Raw genomic sequence first — 23918 nt, 5'->3', positions numbered from 1 at the left:
ACACAAACATTTAGAAAAGTTCATTTTAATTTTGAATTGAATTTCATGGTAGCTGTACATGTAGGCTTTGACTGGGCTATCTCAGAAATGTTCCAAAGGAAAGATTAGATAAACGTATTTTGTGAACACAGCAGTATTAGGGGTAAATACACTTTGTGTGTTTACTATCCTTCAGGGCTGTTTGTCTATCTACTGGTAAGGCTACATACAAGTACAGGACATCCACTTTCAATACTCCAGTACTCAAAACACACAATTCCTCTCCAGCTTATTACATTTTCACTGCTCAGAGAATAATGAGTAGGCCATCGTCCATCATCCAGCCAGGAAGATGATCAGCACATGGGATTCCTCAGGTGACCTGGATATCAGGCAGTCACGTTCAAGCTGATCATCCAAAGGAAGCCCCTGTTCTACATTTTTAATATCATCCTGCCGTGCTCTTTCATCTCTGCACTGGTCGTATCAGCCAACTTCCTACCTGCACAAGGTCAGTAAGGTCTTTGTTTAAATCCCTGGCTATTATTACATAGCTTGTTATGGTCTCAAATGGGGAAGTAAAGTATATGCTGTGTTTTTGTCCATCTAAACTTACATATGCTCAGTTGGGAATGTAAATACACCTAAAGCTCCTCAAAATGTCAAACAGTGTAATAAGAACCTGACAGAAAGAGTAATAGAAAAGCTCATAAAAAGTCATGATAAAATACCCAATTCCTATCCAATGTGTTTAATCACTTACACATCTTAATTTTCAAGTTTATAATTTTCTGTTTATGTCTAGTTGTGTTCAACGTTACATAAGTGGGCATTTGACAGAGATATTATATGAGAAGTGCTGTGTACAGTTTGTTCATGTGAAAAACAGGCATCAACACAGCATTTGGATTTGTAATGAGGTTACATTATTTTTATTTTACATGTATCCAATAGTTGCACAATAAATGTATTTTTCTTTCTCAGTGTTATAAAACACAAAGATCATTTTGTCACTCAAAATTTGGATTTATTCTGGAATTAACCTTGCTCAGTCTTGGTGATGTACTACTGTAAAGTATTTTTAAATCCCTATTAGACTTTTTCCTTTAAGCATGGCTGAACGCCACCATGTGGTGTGAAACTGTACTACACCAAAACAGACAGGACTTATTTCCCATCAACAGTGCCACCCCCAGGACAACATTTGCACTGTTTCATAATTGATCATTCATAATTGTCCTAAACTGTCATCTTATTGTTTAGTTTTTACTTATATCTTGTATGATTGTTGTTTATTTTACTAGTCCACCTCCCTTACATGTCAAAACTTTCCTTTCAAAAAGTCCCAATGTGCAACAGATGTCATTGTGCTTATAGACCCACAAGCTCATTAAGAGGAAAACAAATGTAAGCCAGATAGGGGGAAAGATATGAGAAGCCTTGGGGGAAGTACCCTCCTCTTTTGGGCATGCAGTATGTAAGATGGGCACTGGTACAAAAAATGAACATGAAGTGGTAACAGAAACAGAAACACAGGATAATTAGCCAACATTGACCCATTTAGGTACAGCAAGTATAATATTCAATCAAATAAGCAGCCCCAAATACCAACAAAGAACTGACATATTATTACTCTATTTTCTGGGGACCTGTGCACCAGTTAATGATGCAAAATAAAGGTCTGATTGTCTGAAGCTTTAACTGTGTTGTGGGCAGTGCACCAAAAACTAAAACTGTATATATCATTTCAGTTCAGATAAGGGTGTGGTTGGAAATATACTGCCTAGTGACATGCAAATCAAAAATCACTATCCAGATTTAGGCCAGTTTGCATGTGTCATCACATCCTTCACAGAGCAGTCATCAGTCTGCTCCTCCTGTCCCATGTCGTTTAAATACAACTGTTGCAGTCGTTAAATGAATAATCCAGTTTAGTAAGAGTACAGTCCCACACATTAAAGTTGACATTTTCTTTTAAAGACTATAGGCTTAACCTAACTCTGGATACACTTCTAGTGTATGTAATTTCATAACATCAAAAGCTTCTGATATCTGTGTCGTTGAAAATAAAATACAAGCCTGCTCCAAAAAGAGGTCAAATTTGTGTTAAGAAAAAAAAAATCCATGCTAAATGGCTTTCATGTTGAAAATACTAACCGGAAATGTGGCGGTATTTTCCATAATTAACGTTGAAAGGTAAAATAAGGTATCATGGTAGAGTTATTACCGCGCCTCTCCTCTCCATCCTCACATTCCTGTGTGTGTTTATCCTGATGAGACCCAGTCACGACTTGTCCTGTCCCTCATGTCCATGTTTTGTCTCACGTTGCAGCGGCACAGCTCTCAGTCCAGTGCCAGTTTGTCTGCTTTCTGCACAGCTACACAGGAAACCACCACGTTGTTTGGTTAAATTGACATACTATATACCCCCAGAGTATATCTGCAGTTCCTGCTTAAAAGACTATAAGAACATTGTTTGGCAGAACCTCAGTTCAGGATCGTTTCTTTCCTCCTCATCTGTCCTGCTGGATAGCCAATGGGAGGGACTAAAGTGTACATCACCTACGGGGAATACACGGACTCTCTTTTAAAACATATGCCGGAATACGATGAAAAAGTGTATTTAGCCTGAATGTATGTTCACTTTTTTGTCTCGCATGTGGAATACCTGCGTGTGCTGAGCCGTGGTTGCATTTGAAGTGAAAGTAAGTATCTTTTTCTAGGCCCGAGTTGGACGCATATTTCACTCCTCTCGTTTGGGCGATCGCAGCTTTGCCGATTGAATCCTGCTCCAGATGCAGAAATCTCACCACAGTGGCTTGCAAACAAAAACCTAGTTGCTGTGATGATGTGACGATGTGTTAATACCAGTGCCACTCTGCGTCAGGTGACATTTGCTGCGTAGTTTTGTACATTTAGTGTAGTTTCTTTGTGGAATGCGGCGCTGTAGGAAACCATAGGGAATGGGTGGAGACGACAAAATTTAGCTCTCGGTAGTTTCACACTCCACAGACAGCGTAACCTTGGTATTCGGAGTGTTGAATGGACTTTACGGCTGTTAGCAATGTTGCCTTGGTGGTGTAAGAAAGTGGCTCATACAGAATGGGGTGTACGTTTAAGAAAATTGATGGAGCGGTAGCAGCACAGCATAGGCTACACCATATCCAAATTCCCATCAGCCCTCAAATCAAAGGCTTAAGGTGCGTGTTTCCTCTTCCAAACTATATCTTAAAACACGCAACAAAGATTGTGACTCCTGTGCGTATAGAAAATGTGAAAAAGAAATAATAAGTGGTGACACGTTGACTCAGTCAGGAAGTGTCGCTATTTTAGACGACATTGTGGAGTTTTGGGTACATCCGATGGGGGCCAATGAAGGCAAGCGTTGACTCAGCACTGTTGTTTTAGTCAGGGAGGAAATAATGACAAATATCCAGACCCTGTCGTTTGATTGCACGTGTCATAGTCTGGGGAAATACATTTTGCTCAGTCTGTCCTTAAAGGTCGCATGTTGTTTCTGAAACATCAGGCAAATCATGCAAATGTATATGAAACACATAACTTTCCCCTAGACCAGGGAATATAAACATGTGTGTTTATTGAAAATAGCATGTATAAATCAATATTGCTCTGCATGTACCCTTGTGCCCTTTTTGGCAAGGAATTTGCTAAGCTTCAGGTGTAATTACATTTAAAATTTAGGAACATGATGAACTTAAAGCAGTTCAATTAATCAATGTTCAAGATCTAGTCATGATAACTTAAAATAAATGCAGAATAATATGAGCCATTTTTGTGATGGTTTGACACGTGGGAATATAATCCCCTATACAACAGGGTTTCTTTAAAGAGTAACTTTACCGAGCTGAATAGCCTTGTTTGACTGACGTCCTCTCTTTAAAGTTTTAAGTCTGTTCCATGGGGGTGCTCTGTTTCACCTGTAAACACACCCAGCAGTGATATCAGTGTGTATTGACCACGCCCTGAGTACACCGTAACATCATAGCAGCAAGTTGAGGATTTCATAATCAGTAGAAAAAAATGTCAGCTAGTGTCAAGTTGCTCTTTCTAAATGTAAATGTATGTGTTTTCATGTATATAGCAACTTTAGTAATTATTCTGGATTGTTTTTCTCTGTAGAAAAATGAGGCAATCCCTGTGATTGTTGCAGTCTGTGTTGCTTGATCATTGGCAGTGTCCCCGTCTTACTAAATGTTTCCATCTGCATTTGCCTTGTGTCAGCCAGGTGGCTTTTTTAATGCAACCACTGGGAGTCATTTAGGCAAGAAATCTCCAAGTACATGTGGGACCTTTAAATCTCTCATGCCCTTGACAATATTTCCTGGTAACTGATGCAGTGTTGCTTTTTTGAGATGTTGGACTGCACAGAATTCAAAAGGTTTTATGGGACAAGAACCATTGATACTGTACACACGCACAAATATTGATGCTCACATGACTGCTTGGTTTTGTAAGATGCAGGTTTCATTAGCACCACTTTCTGGCCAATCATTAATCTGGCTCATGATTTAGAGCACCCTGAGTGGGTGTGGTGTAGTATTTCACAAGTAAGAAACCTGGGTGAATAGTGTAGACAAAGATTCACTCCATCAAGTAAAAAATGCTTAGTGGCAAGTATGAGCTAGCTTTTCATGTGACTGTTAAGACTGAATAGTCAGAAAGTCAACAGAAAGTCAACGGAGCAAAGAGCTTATTTGGCAAACTGTTGTTTTGCCAACATCTATCTCAACAAGCTGGATGTGAATTTAAATGACAGGGTTTGATCTCATGTTGAATGGTTTAAAAAAGATCTAGGATTATAAGTGGAAACAGCAACAACAACAAAAAAGGATGGGTGGAGAAAGTGCAGAAAAAGCTCTGAGAACATGTCAAATTTGATATGGCTTGAACTTGGGTTTTATAGCAATTAAGATATAACTTGTTATTTTCATGGTAATCACAGCAACATATGGCAAAGAGTGGTCTTAATTTGAATGAATTAAATTCTTCACCAGATGATGGAAACTCAAAGGAATGTTGTTCAGCAGTTGAAATAACATACATGAGAAAACACCTAAAAATATAGTATTTTTTATGAAGCAAATAACTGTGGTAACAACACATTTAGAATACAGAAGAGATTCCTATTAAGTACCAGTATTTATTTTACAGAACAGTGACCCATAGCTATGGGTGTACACTTCAGACCTCAAATATGAGCATTGTATTAATAAATGAATCATCTGTCTCCTGTGACAGAGTTGATGGCAGTTATCTCAGCTTAAATTGTCTTCTCTTGTCTGGCGCATCTCCTCATTTGTGACTGGTGTAGAATTAAAAAACAACGGCAATAAAACATTGGTAGTGTTATTCATTGCTTGTAATAGTTTATAGAACCAGTGGGATGTGCTGTAGCGGGGGCTGATTTCCTAAGTAATGTTGGGTTTTAATACTATCATAATAGTTTTAATTTTTTTTTTTTGTTGATGTTTTCAAACTCAAGTGCTGATTGTGTGAACACTACATCATGAATTAGCTCGGAGGAAACTGATCACCAGAGGGTGCTATAACTAAATCACAAGATTCTATCTTTTTTTTTTAAACACCAAAAACATTTTTAATGAGCTGAATGATTTCCAGATTGACTGATGATTTTTTTATTGCTGCCATTTATTACATGTCCTTTGTTTTTATTGCCACTCCTAAAGTATTTAGATGGTGCCAATAGCCTTTGGCTAGTAGAGTGCCCACTCAATGTTCAGTATTACCTCAGCCTTTACCTGCTTGTTCCTTGCCAGGCTCTTGTGTAGTTTCTCTTGCCTGCAGTGCGCAGATGAGAAAACACTGTGGACAGATGTTTGTTTGACTGCAACATGAAGTTAGTTTAACATGTTGAGATATTCAAATTACCGTAGGTTTTAGTCTCTGTGAAGTGGTGGTTGGTTGACGTATTTGTGATTCTTTTTTTTCTCTTATTGTCTAAGTGGTGCAATGTGGCAAGTACTTTATTGAGCACTTTTAATTGCCTGGCCATTAGTTCATGTAGTGCTAAACCATAGAAAACAGTAGATGTTAGTAGAAGAACAAGGCATGTTAAGATCAGCAACAATGCTGTAGAGTATCAACAAGGCAGTGAGTAATTCATAGACAACAACAGGTGTAACAGTTTTTATTTTTCATGGAATCCAAAATTATTATTGAAGACTAATATTTTTCCATTTTTAATCTACTGCTAACTCTTTTTTCAGTGTGGCTCTTAGATATTTCATTCTTGTTTTTATTTTAAACCGTCTCTCTCCTTCACACACACAAACACACACATGACCACACACAAACACACACATGAACACACACACACACACACACACACACACACACACACACAAACACACACACACACACACACACACACAAGCAAACATACACACGGTCCCTCCCCGTTCCTTCATTGCCCAGGAAACTCTCAGCCATTCAAAGACATCTACCCACACAGCATACAAAAGGACTCACACACACCCTTTTCTCTCTCACTGGCAGCTGTGTCCTAGACTTCTTGTATTTCGCAATGTCGATCACCCGATCAACAGGTAAACAACACAAGATGCCTGCGGAATATGAAGGCTCTCTGTTTTTGTCATTTTACAGTTTTTTTTTGATTGCTTAAGCACGATTTGGAAAACAGGGCCTGGTTTTTTCAAAACACTGCAGACAATTAGAACAACCACACACCCAATTATCAGAATACCTCAGATCCTTTGCAAAATGAAACACTCTTGTAAAAACTATACACTAATTTATAAAAACCATATTTTGTTACAATATGAAACACACATTTCATACGACTTAATTCTGTTTGAACCAGTTACACACTGCTGTGCTTAACCTGAAACACTTTTAGCAATTATACTTCTCAGTGATTAGGGCACTGTAGGTGAAGTACACAGAGGAAGTGCAAATATACAATAAATTCACCAAACACTACACAAAACCAATGCTGCAGACTGATGAAACTATAATTCATTTCTCTCCATATACCCAAATCAGTCAACATGTCAACATGGAGAATCACAACAAAACATGTCCCAGTTTTCATGCTACTACTAGTAGCACTAATGCTAGTAGTGTGTATAACACTGTAAGCTCAGCAAATATCAGACAAACATAAAATACTGTATCCAGCACAGGTTACAATTACAGTAAAAAATCTGACAGTACAATACAGTTCAGAAAATACTAGACATTTTCTCTTCACCTAGCTGGATCTGGCCAGAGAATCCTCATTGGCAAGACAACATGGGAAGAACCATCTTGAATGTCGAATCCATCCTTGCACAGCTGCAGCGTAGATTTGGTCACAGGCCTCCTCCATGGCCTGAATGAGGGGTACCTGAGCCTGGGCCTGGAGATCGTAAACCCTCCACCACCATGCAGAGAAAAACCCCTCGATTGGGTTTAGAAATGGATAGTATGGTTGAAGGTATAGTAATGTAAACTGTGGATGGTGTTGAAACCAGTTCTGGACCAGAGCAGAGCAGTAGAATGACACATTGTCCCAGATGACAATGTATTGCATCTGGTGTTTTTGTTTTACTGCTGTGACGATGTTGTGCGATCGATACAAAAATGTGGGAATACGAGGTGTGTTGTAAGGGCCCTTATTGGCATGACGGACAACATGGTCAACTAGTGTTGCATGAATTTCATTTGATAAATTTGGTCCTCTTCTTCTTTGAGCACGTTCTCCTCCTGCTTCAGGTCTTCCTCTTCCTCTACCTCCACCTCGGCCTCTACGTCTGGCACGGCCTCTGCCTCTTCCTCTTCCTCTACCTCCTTCTCCTCCGCCATGGATTCCCCCTCTCACCCTCACTCTTCTTCTTCTGACTCCTTCCATTTTGGTTGAAGACAGGTGAACTCATGTGCTGCATTTTTATAGTGCTTAAACCTGATTGGTGTGTTTACAATTAAGCAATTATGGGTTTGCGCACCTGATGGCTGTGTTTAACCAATTGGCTCATAGGTGTGGTAATTTGACAGTCAGTGCTTTGGAATTGCAAGGAAGTGACATCATGATAAACTTCTGTGTCTAACGTATACAAGTGTGTTTAGTGTTTTACAAATCACTGTGTGTATTGTTTTGCAAAAAGTGTGAGGCTGACATTGTGCTTATAGTGGTGCAAATCTGTTCCATGAGTGTAAGGTTTTGATAATTGTGTAATACTTTTGATTTTAGTATTTATGCAATCGAAAAAAAACTGTAACAGTGATACTTCTAACATGACACAGTCTGTTGTTGACTGTGCTTCTGAGTTCTACTCAAATGTCTCCTTCTGTGTGATCATGATGTGCTGCTCTCTTTGACGATTAGATTCACCTCCTGCTTGCATTGTCAGATCATTTCAATATAGCTCATCAGCTTCTTCAGATACTTAGAATCTTCATCTCCACAGAGTTTTTATATCTGACTCTTGTGTGATGACAGTGTCTGCTGATGCTAGAAATGCTGGTACTGCATTATTGCCTTTAGTACTGCTGCTGCCCCTAGAACTACCACTTATGTTAATAGTGTTGCTGTTGCTACACAGTATAGCTAATGCACTGCCACTGCTGCTTCCACTGCTACTTTTGCAAGCACTACTGGTATTATGCATGCAGCTTATATATTTCCTCATAATAAAATGCCAAAGAGATGTACCTTTCGAATGACTTCAGCCGTCTAATTTTTCTAGTTTTGAAATATACCATATATACAAAGATATAGATAAACTGTAGCCTAAATAGAATTGGAAGTTGCCAACAGCCCACTGAACTATATCTACACTATCATACACAAAAGTTCAGAATTCCTTTAAGAAATATAAACTGTACTATCAAAGGCAGTATGCACTTTTGCCTTTAGTGCAATACTGAATCACTTAATAGTTAACTTGTTGAGCTGTAGAAATACTGTGAACATCCAGTTTGTGACTTTAACTTTCAACCTGCTGTGGTGTGTTTAAAAAGATTGGTTCTCACTTTCACATTTGTTTGATCAGAAGTTTTCTCAGGCATGCTAGTTTAGTGCATTTTGTGTGTGCATAGTGGTGCGACTAGTGGTGCCCAAACTCCGTAAATGTCGGTCTCTCTTTTCTTTAGTCTTTGTAGCAGGGCCGCTGGCACTTGCAGCAACTGTGTGATGGCCAGTACAGAGGATGTGATTGAGCCAGTGGCTCAGAGCTTCACAGCGCAAAACCTGGGCAGAAGACGCTTCTCCAACGACCTCTACAATCTGAGTCCAGATGAGTTAGATGGCCTCATGTCCAGCAGTGGTAAGATGTTAAACCTAAAGCACAATCTGCCTATTGAAAACCTCTAATGACTGTACCAGAAGAATTTCATTAAAATGTTCTAATCTTCCAAATCACAGAGGGCCGTCCTTTCCTGGTGGTTCATCATCTTCCTGAAATAAAGGAGACGGGTGTACCTTACTTAATACCTGGTGTCCCTATTACATGCAAAGTGGACAACACAGAGAAGTACACTACTCGCTCAAAGGTACATTTTCTATTCTGGGTGGAAAATCATTAACATTTTTTCTTTTGGTGGTTGTTCGAAGGATAATAGTATTTATAGAAAGCTTTAGATGAGCTTAAAGTCAAAGCACACACGTTTAACTTCAATTAATCACTCTTTCTTTCTATTCTTCTCAAAATGGTTTCTACTATTGAACTTCCTGTAGGCCACCTTATGACCAACCCATGATCACTTTTTAACATCTGATTTCAATGTTATTTTCAAGCTTGGCAGAAAACACCCTGAAGTTAAATTTGACCGTGACGCTTCACCATAATGACATTATGTCTGAGAGAGTGGCAAAACCGCCAACTAAACTTTATTGCTAAACTTATGGGCAGTTTGTTTCCAGTCTTAACAGTCAGCTACACCTATGTTTTGTTTTTGTTGAACCTCTGTGTGGGTCTTTGAAATTTGAGCTGTGTGTTTTGAGGCAGAAGGCTCAGCTGTTATATTAGCATACTGTTGTTCAGGTGGAGAGGTAGGCTTGAAAATTATACGGTGAGTGGTTTTGCATTATGTGTAGATGCCATGTTAGGACTGAACAGGTGGGTATAGTGCTGAGAGTGTTTGAGGCAGTGGGTGTTTCTGGGATGCCTGACTTTACAGCTGAGCCACTTGGTGCTATCAGGGACCTCAGCCAACAAACATCTGGGTAATTGTGAGCCCACTTTAGAGCTATGACTCATCTACATTCACAATTGAATTTTCACAGTATTTACAGTAAATAGCACAAGAGGTATAATTGTATATTAATCAGTATGGACCCAGAGAAGTACATTGCAGAAGCATGTTGCAGTTTGTACAAAGTAACTCACTAAAAAAGTACAAGTATTAGTAACAGTTGAGTTGTATATGGTTGGTTCAGTCATGCTCCGATTTTCCTCCCAGCATCCAAAATTTTACGCATGTGAAGAAAATTAATATTATGTTACCAAAACTATTCACTGTACATGTCCATTAGATCTTGAAGAGCTACTTTCTGGTTTTAACTTTGATGTACTGTTCATACCATATAAAGTTTTATAGTGCATTTGACAACTATAATTGACACTTACGTCCAAATAAGAGGGTGTGCAGTAAAAGTTAAATTCAAAAAGTAATTTGTTATTCTTTGTCACCAGGGAAGAAAGTCAAAATTTAAGTAAATAAGGTATTTACAAATTCAGTAAATGCTGTACTCTCATTTTGTTTTCTTCAGTATTTTATTTTCATCATTTTACATAATCCTGCTTATGTATTTCGTCCATCCAGGTCCATGTAGGCACCCTGTACACTGTGCGGTTAACACATGGTCCATTCCACTGGACAGTGAAGAGGAAGTACAAGCACTTCCAAGAGCTGCATCGAGACCTTTACAAACATAGGATGATGATTCACTTGCTGCCTCTGGGAAGGTCAGTGCAACCAATCTATTTATCCTGGTCATGCAAATCAACCTCTCACTCTGAGTGATGTGCCATTGAAATCCGAGTGATAGGTTGTATTGAGGATTTAGTGCCAGATTTCTCAATCACAGTGTTTTCACAGTATTTTGAATATTCAAATTTCTCTCGAAGATTTGCAAAGGAGAGGCAGCAGCTGAGAACCATGTCAGAGGAAATGCCCAACCTGCATGGGACTGAACGGACCAGAAGGACCTCCAGCAAAATGGTATCAAACAAACCAGTCAGACACATGTATAGTATACACAGTGTATACACATTGAGAAACTGCTTTGAATGCACACACACAATGTATCTAGAATTGTGGGAAGGTTTTAAAAAGTGTTTTATTTCAAATAAGATAAGGGCTCATGTTACTCCTACTGCACCGAAGCTTTAGTGTTGTCCCTCACTTGTACGTCGCTTTGGATAAAAGCTTCTACCAGATGGGTAAATGTAAATGTAATATAAATGTTTTTGCCATGTTGGTTGGAGCTGGACTTCCTATTCAGGCTGATCAGTTCATTCATGTCTTTTTTTACATACTAAACTTAATACCATAGATATTCCATTAAAGTCACACCCAACAATTATTGTATTGCTAATAATAATGATAATTGAAATTATATCATAGATGTCATATATATATTGTTCCAGATCTTCTCTACACAACAAATAAAGCTTTTTATTTAATTTAATAAAATTCATACAGTTTCAGGCAAATCCCACTGTCGCTCTCTGACTGCTGTGCGTCAAGTTGGATTTCAAAATGTTTATTACTTTTCTATTGCAGAAATACCTTGAGGAATACCTGAATGGTCTGCTGGAGAACACATTCTGTAGGAATGATCACAGCATGGTAATAGCAATGAAACACAAACATACATAGCACACATACAAAGGGGATGTCATGGAGCATGTTTACATTGTCTCTTGTCTTTTCTTCAGCTGGAATTCCTCTCTGTTGGTGCTCTCTCCTTCATCACTGATCTTGGACCCAAAGGCTTGTAAGCAAACATCTTGAGAGTGTGTGAGATGCAAGGGAAAATGGTGAAGTGATGGTGAAGTTCATGATAGAGGTTTAATGTGCAACATCTGTCAACTTTCCTCAGGGAGGGACCCATCTTCAAGAGGTCGGGTGGTCACCGGATCCAAGGCCTGAATTGCACTGGCCATCATCAGTTCTGTTTCCGCTGGTCTCGTCGGTGGCTGGTGGTGAAAGACTCCTTCCTGATGTATATGAATCGAGACAACGGCTGCATCAACTTTGTGTTGCTCTTTGACCCTGAGTTCAAAGTTAAAGTAGGCCGTGCTTATACAGACACGAAATACGGAGTCTGCTTTGAGAACTTCACTCGGTACGTCAGATATGTATTTGCCTATATACTCATGATTACAGTATAAGTCTGGGGTTCTGTTGTGTGTACGACACACGAATTGCCTGTTTGTTTTTGTTTAGGAGTCTGATCATCAAATGCAGCAGTTATAGACAAGCTCATTGGTGGAGTCATGAAATCAACCGGCTGGCAGAATCTAGCGACTTTCTCAAAGTGCAGCGCTTTGAGGGGTTTGCACCACCACGCGAGAATACACTCACTAAATGGTCAGATATGTAGTCACCCTTTAGATTCACTATCTGTCTCCAAATCGTGTCCTAATTTGTTAAACGCTGTGGTTTTTTTTAATATTGTTTGAAGGTATGTGAATGGAAGCAGCTACTTTGCAGACCTGGCTGATGCTCTCGAACAAGCCAAGGAGGAAATCTTCATCACAGATTGGTGGTAAGTGTCAGCAAGATCTGGATTTAGCGAAAACAAACAAAAGTTCCCTGTAAATTCACTATTCAAATGTTGTTTGTTGTGAATAATATATATGGAAAGTGTTCCATGTCTTTTGTCTCAGGCTCAGTCCTGAAGTTTTCCTAAAGAGACCAGCAACTGATAACTACTGGCGCCTGGATGAGATACTCAAGCGCAAAGCAGTATGGATTCTCTTTGTCTTGTTCTTCTTTTTTTAAGAATTTCACATTACCTTTGCTGATTGTTTTTTGACATGGCGTGACCTCTGTTTGAACCTTTTCCTTCAGGAACAAGGAGTCAAAGTGTGTGTTCTGCTGTACAAAGAGGTGGAGCTAGCACTTGGCATCAATAGTGAACACAGCAAGAGGACTCTTATGAATATGCACCCAAACATCAAGGTCTGTCACCTCTGCATAATTTGATACACAGAGAATGGCTTCACAATTACCAGAGGCCTCATCTCATGTTTTGTTCAAATTTTCCCCTTTTACATCCATCAGGTAATGCGACACCCTGACCACGTGTCATCTGTGGTGTTCCTATGGGCTCACCATGAAAAGATGGTGGCTATTGACCAAACAGTAGCCTTTGTCGGGGGGATAGACCTGGCATTTGGGAGGTGGGATAACAGCCAGTACCGGCTAACTGACCTGGGTTTGACAGGGACGTCCATCAGTCTAACTGAGGAGGAGCCAAATGGAGAAGCAGGAGTAAGAGCATGTCTTTCTAACTTATTGATTGCGACTAATCAAGCATAAATATGTTGACAGGAGTTCATGAACCAGTACATTTCACACTCCATCCAGATGCTAACAGGTGTTTCTGTTAACCAGGATAATACTGTGGCTGATGGTCCAAAACCATCAGAACCAGATAAGGAAGAAGAGCAAGACCTTGAAGGTCTGACCGGCAACACTAAACTGTGGCTTGGCAAAGACTACAGCAACTTTATCAGGAAAGACTGGGTCCAACTGGACAGACCGTTTGAAGGTACATTGCCCAATCTCCTTCAGTCACACACACGCACACACACACACACACACACACACACACACACACACACACACACACACATGCAAACACACTCTTAGAGAGTCTCTCAACAGGGAAGTGAAAGGACTGCTTTTCATTCTTGTTCAGATAACATCGACCGCACTCAAGTTCCTCGCATGCCATGGCGTGATCTGTCTGCAGCTATTCATGGCAGAGCTGCCAGGGATGTAGCCCGCCATTTCATCCAGCGCTGGAACTTCACCAAGGTCTGACTCAAGGAACGTTGTGTCATTTTAAAGCTACCTGGGTTTTATTGTCATAGTTTTGACCTGCATATCTGTAGGTTAGCATAATGTTGTAAACATCCTTATCTCATTTCAGAGATTGGGACATTAGTGATCTTCTTTAATCAGCTTTTACAAATGAGTCCACAGATATACAAGCTTCAGAAGCTAACAATTAAGAAGCAGTTATTTAAAGGTGTAAACTAAGTAAAAATAAAAGTTAATCAAAATTTACTTAAAATCATCAAATAGAGCAAAAAAATCCAGCTGAGACTTGTATTGCTGTGGCCCTTTGAACACTATTTCCCATAATTTCTACTGTTATACTGCTGACATATGAAAGTATGACTCAGATAGTAATTAGTAAAATAAACTTTTAATTAAGTCTAGACTAACAGAAGGAAACGAAAGTAACAGGAAGAGCAAAAATCTGGCTTTCATTAATTTGTTTCATTTTCTCCAGATCTTCAAAAGCAAGTACAAGGACGACTTCTACCCGTACCTTCTTCCCAAGTCTCAGTGTACTGCTGACTCACTCTCATTCACGGTGCCTGGGTCCAAGAAAGCCAAAGTACAGGTATTTATGCACACACATTAACCGCAAATGCAGTCAGTATTTGTGCAACACCTGTGTAAAATGTTGTGTGGGATTTCATCAGGAAAATGGGAGAAATTGACAAAAGAATCTTATAATCAGTTTATGATGGATAATTTGAATGAATCTAACTCACGGTTTGTCTCCTTGACAAGATACAGTTTTATTATTTTATCAAGTTGCCATATCTCATTTTTAAAATATTGATGAATTAATTAACACATGCACAAAATAGAATATCAAGAAACACAAATAAGGGTGGGTATGTAGTAGTGCAAAAGAAACACTACTACCCTACACTTGTCACGTCGCCAGGTTCAGTTATCAGGGTAATGCAGTGTTTTTCGGCCTCCAGTCTCCTATACAAAGACTGTTTTAATGAGACCTTAGCATTCCAGATAAATCAAGCTTTGCAGAGATAAGCTTCACACCAAAGCCAGAAACTAGAGTGTCCTGCACAGAATATCAACCCTGGCCCCTTTACATCCATAACAACACAGAAAACCACCAGAGTAGTTATACTGGGCTTAATATACTGAACATGTGGCAAAGAGACTTTAGTGTGACACAGGCCACAAGTCCCTATGGGATCTTTGAATAAGCCTTTTATTGGGTGTGGAAATTCTCATTTGTCAACAAAGTCAATAAATTCACACATTTAGCATTTTTAAAAGAAACCATGCTGCTGATCATCTCCATATTAATGTTGAGAAATTAGTCAAATTACTAATTACTGTTAACAAACAAGACCATTGGCAAGGACATTGAAGGCCACTACTGGCTTCCACTCTGCATTGTACATTGTGTGACACAAAGTCAGATCCAGCAGGAAATCAGATGGATTTATTTACAGTACAACAAAGAGACACTGTTCTGGCTTTTGAAATGCAGCTAAAGTATTCCGAGTTGTTTGCAGTGGCAGATGGTGGAACAAGAGTAGAGCCTGTGGAAGAAAATCACTTCCAACATGTTTATCCTGTTCTGTAAAGCCAGAGAAAACAAATGTTCTGCCAAGGACAGGAAGGGAGGGAGGACAAGTGGAAGTATCTTATTTGCAACAGGCTTCATGGGAATTGTGGTCCAGATTATAAGAACCAAAACACCGGCATTAGCAACACAACTGCCATGTGACAGAGGCTTTCAGTCTTTGTTTCAATCAAATATCAAGATAATGCTAAAGATGTTACATGTAGCAACTTTGTGAAGCTGCATTAATCAGTTTTTGTCCTAATAGAGGACAGAATAATTGCAAAACAAGCATACAAACACAGACCTGACATTATAGCTAACAAAGTTGAAGAAACAGAGAAGTTAAATGGTGTATATCACATTTACAAATCATTTTAGTCCCACACAATCATAAATATTTTCATACTGTCAGCAAAAGTATTGTCACTCAGCATCATATGCTGTGGTTTTGAAGTGTCCCGATGGCGAGTGTTTGGTAACAATAGCTTTTTCTGTCTGTATTTTCTTACTGTGTTGAGGGCAGTGGCCTGTAACCCTAACCCTTGCTCCCCTCTCTGCCCCAGCTCTTGTTACTCCTTTATTCAGGTTTCAGGGGCAGTGTGTTAGAGCTGCAACAGGTCTGCTCCCTTTGTGTGTGAGTGTTTTGTTGGAGCTGCATTCCCCCAAACTAACCATCTTTGTAAACTGAGCAGAAATGAATGCAAAAAGCTCAAGCTCAGTGCATCACAAACACTACAAAAGCACTACAAAAATGAATGCAGCTGTTTCAGTTTTCACATGCAGAAAATCAACTGAAGCATATTCTTCATACACCAACACATGGATATTTTAAATTCACTGGGTGACACCAAGTTAAAATAAGAAGACATGTCTTATGACATGATTGTAGTGTGCATACCTTAGGGAAAAACAACGCTGGCGGACGATAATGTAGAAATAGCAAAGATGTGAGATCTGTCTTCTGGAAGTTCTGAAAAATATGTGAAACACAATGTATCCAAAGAGTGAGAGTGTTTTTAGTTTTTACATGCTATTTTCTCAGGTGCTGCGCTCTGCCGATAGATGGTCAACTGGAACCTGTGAGAACTCAATTCTGAACGCCTACATCCACACAATCGAGAACAGCGAGCACTACATCTACATCGAGGTAATGAAGGAATGACCGGCTATTTACAGACAAAAGTTCAGTCTATGCTTTTAAATGATTTCTTTTACATCTCAATGTTTAAACAGACCAATCCCGTTGTGCTCTCAAAATTGGCAGTGATACAATCAAAGGGCAGCCGTGGCAAAAAAAATGGCACCGTACCCTCAAATACTTTTAGTAGTATCACATGAGAATGGGTTTTTATAAACTACATGTTAGAAACAAATGCCCCGCATCTTTCAGTCATGTTAGTTGCTGATCTACTTTTGAAGTATTACATTGGCCTCCCTTTATCTTGGATGTTTCTGCCTGTGATGCTTACTTAGATACCATTTGACACATTCATTTCACATCACTGACAGATTCTGTGGCCAGTGTGAGTCTAATCATGAGGTTTTATGAGCCCTAATTCAGTCATTGCTCACTCCCTTACTTGCCAGCTACCTACCTGTTTTAGCCCTCACCTCATACCAAGCCACCATCTGCCTTCTCTCCGACTTTAGAACCAGTTCTTCATCAGCTGTGCTGACGGGAAAACTGTCCATAATGGGATCGGCGATGCAATCGTGAAGCGAATCCTGCGTGCCCACAGGTCTGGTTGGAGTGTACTAGCCAGATTTTTGTGGTGCTTCATTCTTTTTTTTTCTCTTTTAGACACACATTCTTGAGCATTTGAAGTCACAAAGCACCTTTTCAGGAAATCTGTGCTCAAGGTCGATTAAGACATGTTAAACTAAACACAGCAAAGAGTGCTTCAGTGTTTACCCGTTTGACGGAAAAGATTGAAACTAATTTGTGGAACAGTGAGTGAATCAAATCATAAAATAGAGATGTGAGTGAGTGTGTCAGTTTCTACTAATGTTTAAATAGTATACTTGTATACAGTGTACATGTTGACATTGTGTCTCACTGCAGAGAGCAGAAGAAGTACAGAGTGTTTGTGGTGATTCCTCTGCTTCCTGGATTTGAGGGAGACATCAGTTCAGGTGGTGGAAATGCCATCCAAGCCATTCTGCACTTCACTTACAGGTGAGAGCGTTATCACTCTGCACTTAGCCCACAAACCAGACTTGGACTCTGAGACGTTTCCAATCAGTTGTAGTTGATATGAATTTTTCTCATTTATGGTAAAATGATGGGGATTACAGGTTCCATGTCCTCAAGATCTTTTCATAACTATGCCTCTGAAACAGCTTCAACAAAAACTGAACATTATAAACCTTTGTGAAGGAGGATTTATTGCAGGACTGCTGTATTAGACTGCATTAGTTTTAACAAGCTGTACCCGATAAAATGTCAATTGAGTGTACTCTGCACATCTAAACACAAAAGTAGAGGGTTTACTCAAATTGAAAGTTTGAAATTAGAAAATGTCCCATTCCTTTGACTACCATTCATCAGATTTTGAAGACTGTTGTGAATGTGAACTATTGTTCTATTATTTGTCATGATTTATTGTTATATTATTGTCCTATATTGTGTTAGTCATTTAATTGTAATACAATTTTAATGCTCTAGGACCATGTGCCGAGGGGAACACTCCATCCTGTCAAGGCTTAGTGAAGGTGAGTTTCTGGTAACTTACCTGCTCTCACTTCAATTCAAAAATGCACCTCCCATCACAAAATGCCGCCTGTTTCCTCTCTAACATGGGTCTCTTTCTTTCCCCTCATGTTGTTCCTTTAAACTGAAGCTGCTTATGCTAGGTATCTGCCTACCAGTCTCCATTTTAATCCTTGACTTCATCTTCTTTTCACATCTAAGTCCATATGTCTATATGAGTTTCTTCATACATTTTCACTGTATTTTTATATTATCTCTTGTAAGTAATCACTTTGCTTTGTTCCCCAGTTGAAGACAAGTGGACAGAGTACATCACACTCTGTGGCCTCAGAACACATTCCCAGCTCTCCCAGTCACTCATCACAGAGCTAATCTATGTTCACAGCAAGACCCTCATTGCTGATGATCGCTGCTATATCATTGGTGAGTCGCTCAATCAAAGACAGTGAGATCATTTTGAACTTGAAACTGAGCTGTATTTGAATGTATTCGTGACTTTCAATGTAGTGACGAAGCTAAAGTGTGAGTAAATCAATATGTTTTAGCTTTAGTTTCATGGCATCTTTTTTGAAAATGGCAAATATGACTGGTAAAATAAAAAAATGCAGGTAAACAGATGTATGTACAGTTAATTATAAGACTGAATAATGAGGATGAAAAGTGTAATGGAAGTGTAAGCTACTTAAGTAGGGTGTTCTAAAGCACAGTGGCCAGGGAATAGCAAGATCCAAGTAATGAAGGATGATTTACAGTACGTGTATTAAAAAGCTGCACAAATAGTAAGGATCTTATTTTGAAATTAATTTAATTGTTTCAGATGCTTTAAAGTTAGAAACATTACATTTTTCATTAAATCAAACCCATTTTTGACACTGCTTATAATTGCTTTGCCAGTAATCATTCAATTTATCTACATTCTGTAATTATTACACTATATAGTAGTTTCATTCTTGGTGGTAGGATCCATCATTCCCACACTGGATTCAAATTGCATTCACACTCACGAGGGATTCCCTACAAACAATGCACACATGTAATCCAGCGTTACCGTTTGTAATTTCATCTCACTGTTGCTGCTCACTCTCTTAACACTGTGCTGGAGCTGTATCAAGTTACTGCTAATTCAAACCAAACATCTGTTCACATCAACCGTCGAAACACCAATGTGTTTGTCACCAAATTAGCAAACTCTGTGAAAAAATCAAAAATGCTGCAAGGACTGAAATCTTAAGGATTATAACTTTACACCACAAACTGAATCATGTAAAACTAGAGTCAAAATATAAAACTCATATCAAGAGACTTAAATCTCTGTTTTGTTTGCCAAAGTTGAATTTCTTAAGCAAACCCCATAATTTGTCAGCTTTTGGTTCTTCACTTTTTTAAAAAAATTTTATCAATTTCAAATCGATTTCTTAACAGTGAATATACATATTACAAATAACTGAAGGAGTGAAAATCTTAAAAGCAGCACTCAGTCAGAAGACTTATTTTTTAAATTCTGATAGTTACTTAATGTGTTGAGAAGAATGATGCCTCTGAAAGGACTGATTGTAAAAGCTTGTATACTGCACTTGTGTTCCAGGATCAGCCAACATCAACGACCGCAGCATGCTGGGCAATAGAGATAGTGAGTTGGCAGTGTATGTGGAAGATGAAGAGAGGGTCTCATCCATCATGGGAGGGGAAGAGTACCAGGCAGGACCCCTCACACTTGCTCTGCGCAAAGAGTGTTTTGGGTCAGTACAATGACATTGTGTGTGTATGACCATGAATGGTCTAGAATGGTCTGAATGGAAATAACTCTAGATGTGATACAGTTTTAAAGGGAGTATATCACCCACCTGTCTGTCATGACAAACATCAAGACTAATTTAGCTCATGTAGCCTACTGAACTTTTGGCTGCCTATTTCTTTTCCTTACCAGTGTTCTTGTTGGAGATTCTTCAGACCCCAGTATCAATATTGATGATCCAATCAGTGACCATTTTTTCTTCTTGGTCTGGGATGCATCTGCTAAACTGAATGCCACCATTTATGACAAGGTACAAATTAAACCAAATATCGTGTGTCATAAATCATCATCTTTGGACCTTTTTATTCCTGACAGTGTAGGCTCAATTAGTTTTGTCCTGCTGTGATACAGGTCTTCAGATGCCTGCCCCACAACTCTGTCCACAACATGAGAGAGCTGAAGGAGTACTCCAGCAAGGAACGCCTCTGCGACACAGACCCTGAGCAGGCCATAGAGGAACTGAAGTCTGTCCGTGGGCTGCTGGTCCACTTCCCCCTGAAGTTCCTGTGTGAGGAAAACCTGCTGCCTCCACTGGCCACTAAAGAGGGCATGGCTCCTGTTGGACTGTGGACATAACCACAGCGCAGGCCAGATCAGACCACTACATAACAGTTAAAGGGCTACTGTTCCACATGCTTCTCCTTGTGTTTGTTCAGCACAATACACTAAAGTAAGTTACAGCCCTGGCTCTAGTGAGGAAAAGGCACCACTTTAACACAATGTATTAGTTGATTCCTGATATTTTTTACATTGTGTTTTTGACCGCCCATAGGCTAGTCTGAACATAACCACTGAAATGTAGATTTTACTATGACTGATAACCTGTTAGAACAGTAGTTTGTATTGGCCAGTTTGTTCATGATGGCATTGTCAGCTTCATAACTTCTACAGTGCAAACTGAACTGCTGGGCTGGCAGTGGTGCAAAACACATAAATGAATGTATGAGTCACGAGAGGATTGCAAGGTTGTATTGGAAATCAAGCATCTCACATGATCTGGGAACATAGTGTACATTTATTGGTGCACGGATTTTGGGTGGGTGGCTCTCTCTCTCTCTCTCTCTCTGTCTCTCTCTCTCTTTCTCGCGCTCACTCTCTCCCTTTGAGGCTTCACCTCTCACTGCAGTGCCAGCAAATCTGTCAGAACATTTGTGGTTGTTATGGTGACGGATATAAAGAGATGACTGGATCGCAGCTGAAATAAAGGCTGGATAGGACAGAAAAGGGAGAGCGCTGATAAGAGGGATAACTTGCTAAATCAGGATGGTGTACCGGAAAATAGAAGTTAATATGCTGAAAAAAGATTGACAGTATCTGTTGGAAGCAAAGTCATTTTAAAATGTTCTGGATTTGACATAGGTGGAGAAGCTGAGAGAAGGAACGAAAAGGAAGATAATTAAAGGGTGCTTTACTGTTAATTGTCATGTTTTTTTTCAAGAGTCACCATGACAACCAATGAATTAGAACATTCCACTATCTACTTGGCTTTGAGAAAGCTGTGTAAAGCAGAGACATGTATCTTTTGACCATTGCATTTTTCAGCCATTTCCATGTGAGTGTCAGGTCCCATTCAGTGTGTTGTATGTCTATCCTATATTACTTTCCTCAAATTGCACATTTGTTAAGGTGGATTATATTTAGCCATGACACTGTATCTGCGTAGTGACATAATTTGGCTTTCATTCATGGCGCAATTCCCATGTTTAGAGCAGTATCAAGTCATATCTTTAGTCTCAACATGCAAAGATTTTGATATTGGACAATCTGAAAAGTCTTGCACTGGACAAATATGTAGCATTGGTGGTTAATGTAGGCAGACATGTATCCCCCTATTGTATTGACTGATTTGGAAAAATCATAATTTTTTTGATAATTCAACAGAACATACAGTAGATGCTGACTTCCTCATTTAGAAAAAAAACAGGACATAGGTTTATTTTATGCAGTAACATAATGTAACTAGTATGTTTCTTCAGCTGCAAGACACGGGTGACAGGAAAGGAGGTTGACTAAGTATAGAGGAAAAAGAGATTACTGTAACTAGAGATTGGACCCCAGGGTAAAAAATTTTACTTCAAACATTTTACCTGTTTTCACGCATGGTACACAAACTGGCCAAGTTTTATCAACAACCAGCAGAGAGACAATATGTGAAGCTTATGACTGGGAATGTCTGTTACATATTTTTAGCTTTTTGGAGGTGTTTCTGTCAAAATTTGCAATATGTGAAAAAAACTGTCCCATGTATTTTAAGAGTTCTCTGTTTTAACTGAGGATGTGGAGTGACGGATGGCTTCATGAGCTTTTGAGACATGCCCACAGGTCTCAGCTACACTACCTAGGTGCTTTCAGTGCAGACTTGTTTCTGAATATGACACATGACAAGTGTTTCAGATGAACGCCACCTCCCTCCACATGAAGCACCCTTCACAGAAGAGTCAGTAAAATCATCTGTGTTAAGAGATGGTGTACTGCTGGCTTCAGAACTATTCAGCCTTTCCTTTGGAAGGTATTAAAAAGCCACTAATGAGTCTGTGCACTCACCATATTTTCCTCTCTTAAAAAGCACAAAGTAGTTGCCTTGACTGTTATTCTTTGTTTAGATTCCACCGAAATGTCTGTGATATACTGAAGTGACCTTATCCTTTTTCTATCGTGAATTTTATTTTTATTTGACCACTAGTCAGCATTACCAATACATTTTTATGAATATATTACTAATAGAAACTTCTGTTTATTTTTTACTCATGCATATTATCCCTAATAGTCACCATGTGAAAACCTTTGTGTATACATATCTGTAGATCTATGTTATTAACTTGAAGTAACTCATGTATAAGTTACTAACACTCAGGGGCAGAGAGATAATAAATATTAAGTTGCCTAAATCCAGTTCAATCCAATCCATGAACTTTACTACTTAATTTTTTGTTTTTCCTCAATAAATTTTTTTTTTTGAATTTCAAAATGGATGTCTGCTTTTACTTTGATTGAAAAGATGTTTGTCTACCAAAATAATTAATGAATTCAAAATGGAAAACTTCCCTTGTACTTGTTTTATGCACAAATACATGGTATATTTGTACTTTTAATAAATGGAGGAAAATATATAGACACATTAAAAAAAAGATATAATATGTCATTCACAATGGCCCTAAGACCTACACAAAAGACCACAGATCCAGATGTGTTTAAATACCGTATTCCACTGCCAGAAACTACTAATAACATCTGATGTTAATCTGTAAACCCCTGCTATGACTATTCCTGTACATTCCACAAACATCCTCTGGTATATCTATATTCTTTGATCAAATAGCATATATATGTACATAGAGATCAAACATGTTTTTACAGGAAATTGCCATGAATAAGAAAAGTTCATTTTCTATGTTAATGCTGAAATTTTCAATAAATCACTCATGCAATTCTCGCGTTATTTAAAAAAAAGAAAAGAAAAAGATATACCAGACTGCTGTCTTGAACTCTTGGTGAACAGCTTTGGAGGTGAATTATGCATTATTTAAAAACATCATGAGCAGTTGAAGATAAGGTAGACCTGCCTTAATGGAAACTATGGCAATCATAAAGCTGTTAGATACATCAAAGAAAAACCAAGAACAGGAAAAAAACAATGTGAAATGGGTAACTGTAGTTGCTACTTATAAAAAGACACACTGTAAATGTTATATTGCAGTGTGTTCTCCGTGTGTATAATTTATGTTTAACTAAATTATGGGGTGTGTTCAGTGACCAAGAAGGTCAATGGAGGACAGGTATGTCAGTGGATGACCTCAGCTGTGCCGCCCAGTGCAGGCAGA

At 38.9% G+C, this 23918-nt stretch overlaps 1 protein-coding gene across 4 annotated transcripts; it reads left to right on the top strand.

Annotated features, from left to right (window-relative positions):
- Positions 1 to 330: 330 nt before the first annotated feature.
- On the top strand, positions 331 to 23057 carry LOC111234313 (phospholipase D2-like). Of its 4 annotated transcripts, none has more exons than XM_022762321.1 (24): positions 331 to 490; positions 9112 to 9284; positions 9383 to 9510; positions 10783 to 10925; positions 11088 to 11181; positions 11746 to 11811; positions 11901 to 11959; positions 12065 to 12310; positions 12412 to 12555; positions 12650 to 12733; positions 12855 to 12933; positions 13039 to 13149; positions 13252 to 13461; positions 13585 to 13741; positions 13892 to 14010; positions 14492 to 14605; positions 16635 to 16739; positions 17243 to 17331; positions 17655 to 17768; positions 18258 to 18304; positions 18591 to 18725; positions 19888 to 20041; positions 20230 to 20347; positions 20449 to 23057. In XM_022762321.1, exons 2-24 carry the CDS (start codon positions 9152 to 9154, stop codon positions 20671 to 20673), a joined length of 2874 nt encoding a protein of 957 aa, XP_022618042.1. In that variant the 5' UTR covers positions 331 to 490; positions 9112 to 9151; the 3' UTR covers positions 20674 to 23057. The 4 variants fall into 4 exon arrangements, with proteins under 4 accessions (XP_022618042.1, XP_022618041.1, XP_022618043.1 ...); XM_022762320.1 differs by lacking the exon at positions 331 to 490 and adding an exon at positions 2548 to 2684; XM_022762322.1 differs by lacking the exon at positions 331 to 490 and adding an exon at positions 2772 to 2866.
- The last annotated feature ends 861 nt before the right edge of the window (positions 23058 to 23918 follow it).

Source organism: Seriola dumerili, unplaced genomic scaffold (genome assembly GCF_002260705.1).
Source record: "Seriola dumerili isolate Sdu_G_001 unplaced genomic scaffold, Sdu_1.0 BDQW01000449.1, whole genome shotgun sequence".
In the NCBI taxonomy this organism is placed as follows: Eukaryota; Metazoa; Chordata; class Actinopteri; order Carangiformes; family Carangidae; genus Seriola; species Seriola dumerili.
Note: the sequence above shows the minus strand (reverse complement) of the source record. Positions and strands in the feature narration are given on the sequence as shown.

Bases quoted from the DNA above. Each gene is read 5' to 3' on its own strand.
- LOC111234313 (XM_022762321.1), top strand. From the start codon at position 9,152: ATGGCCAGTACAGAGGATGTGATTGAGCCAGTGGCTCAGAGCTTCACA. The intron at 11,182-11,745 runs GTATCAAACAAA...TTTCTATTGCAG, and splicing joins GAAGGACCTCCAGCAAAATG to AAATACCTTGAGGAATACCT. The intron at 13,150-13,251 runs GTCTGTCACCTC...TACATCCATCAG, and splicing joins ATATGCACCCAAACATCAAG to GTAATGCGACACCCTGACCA.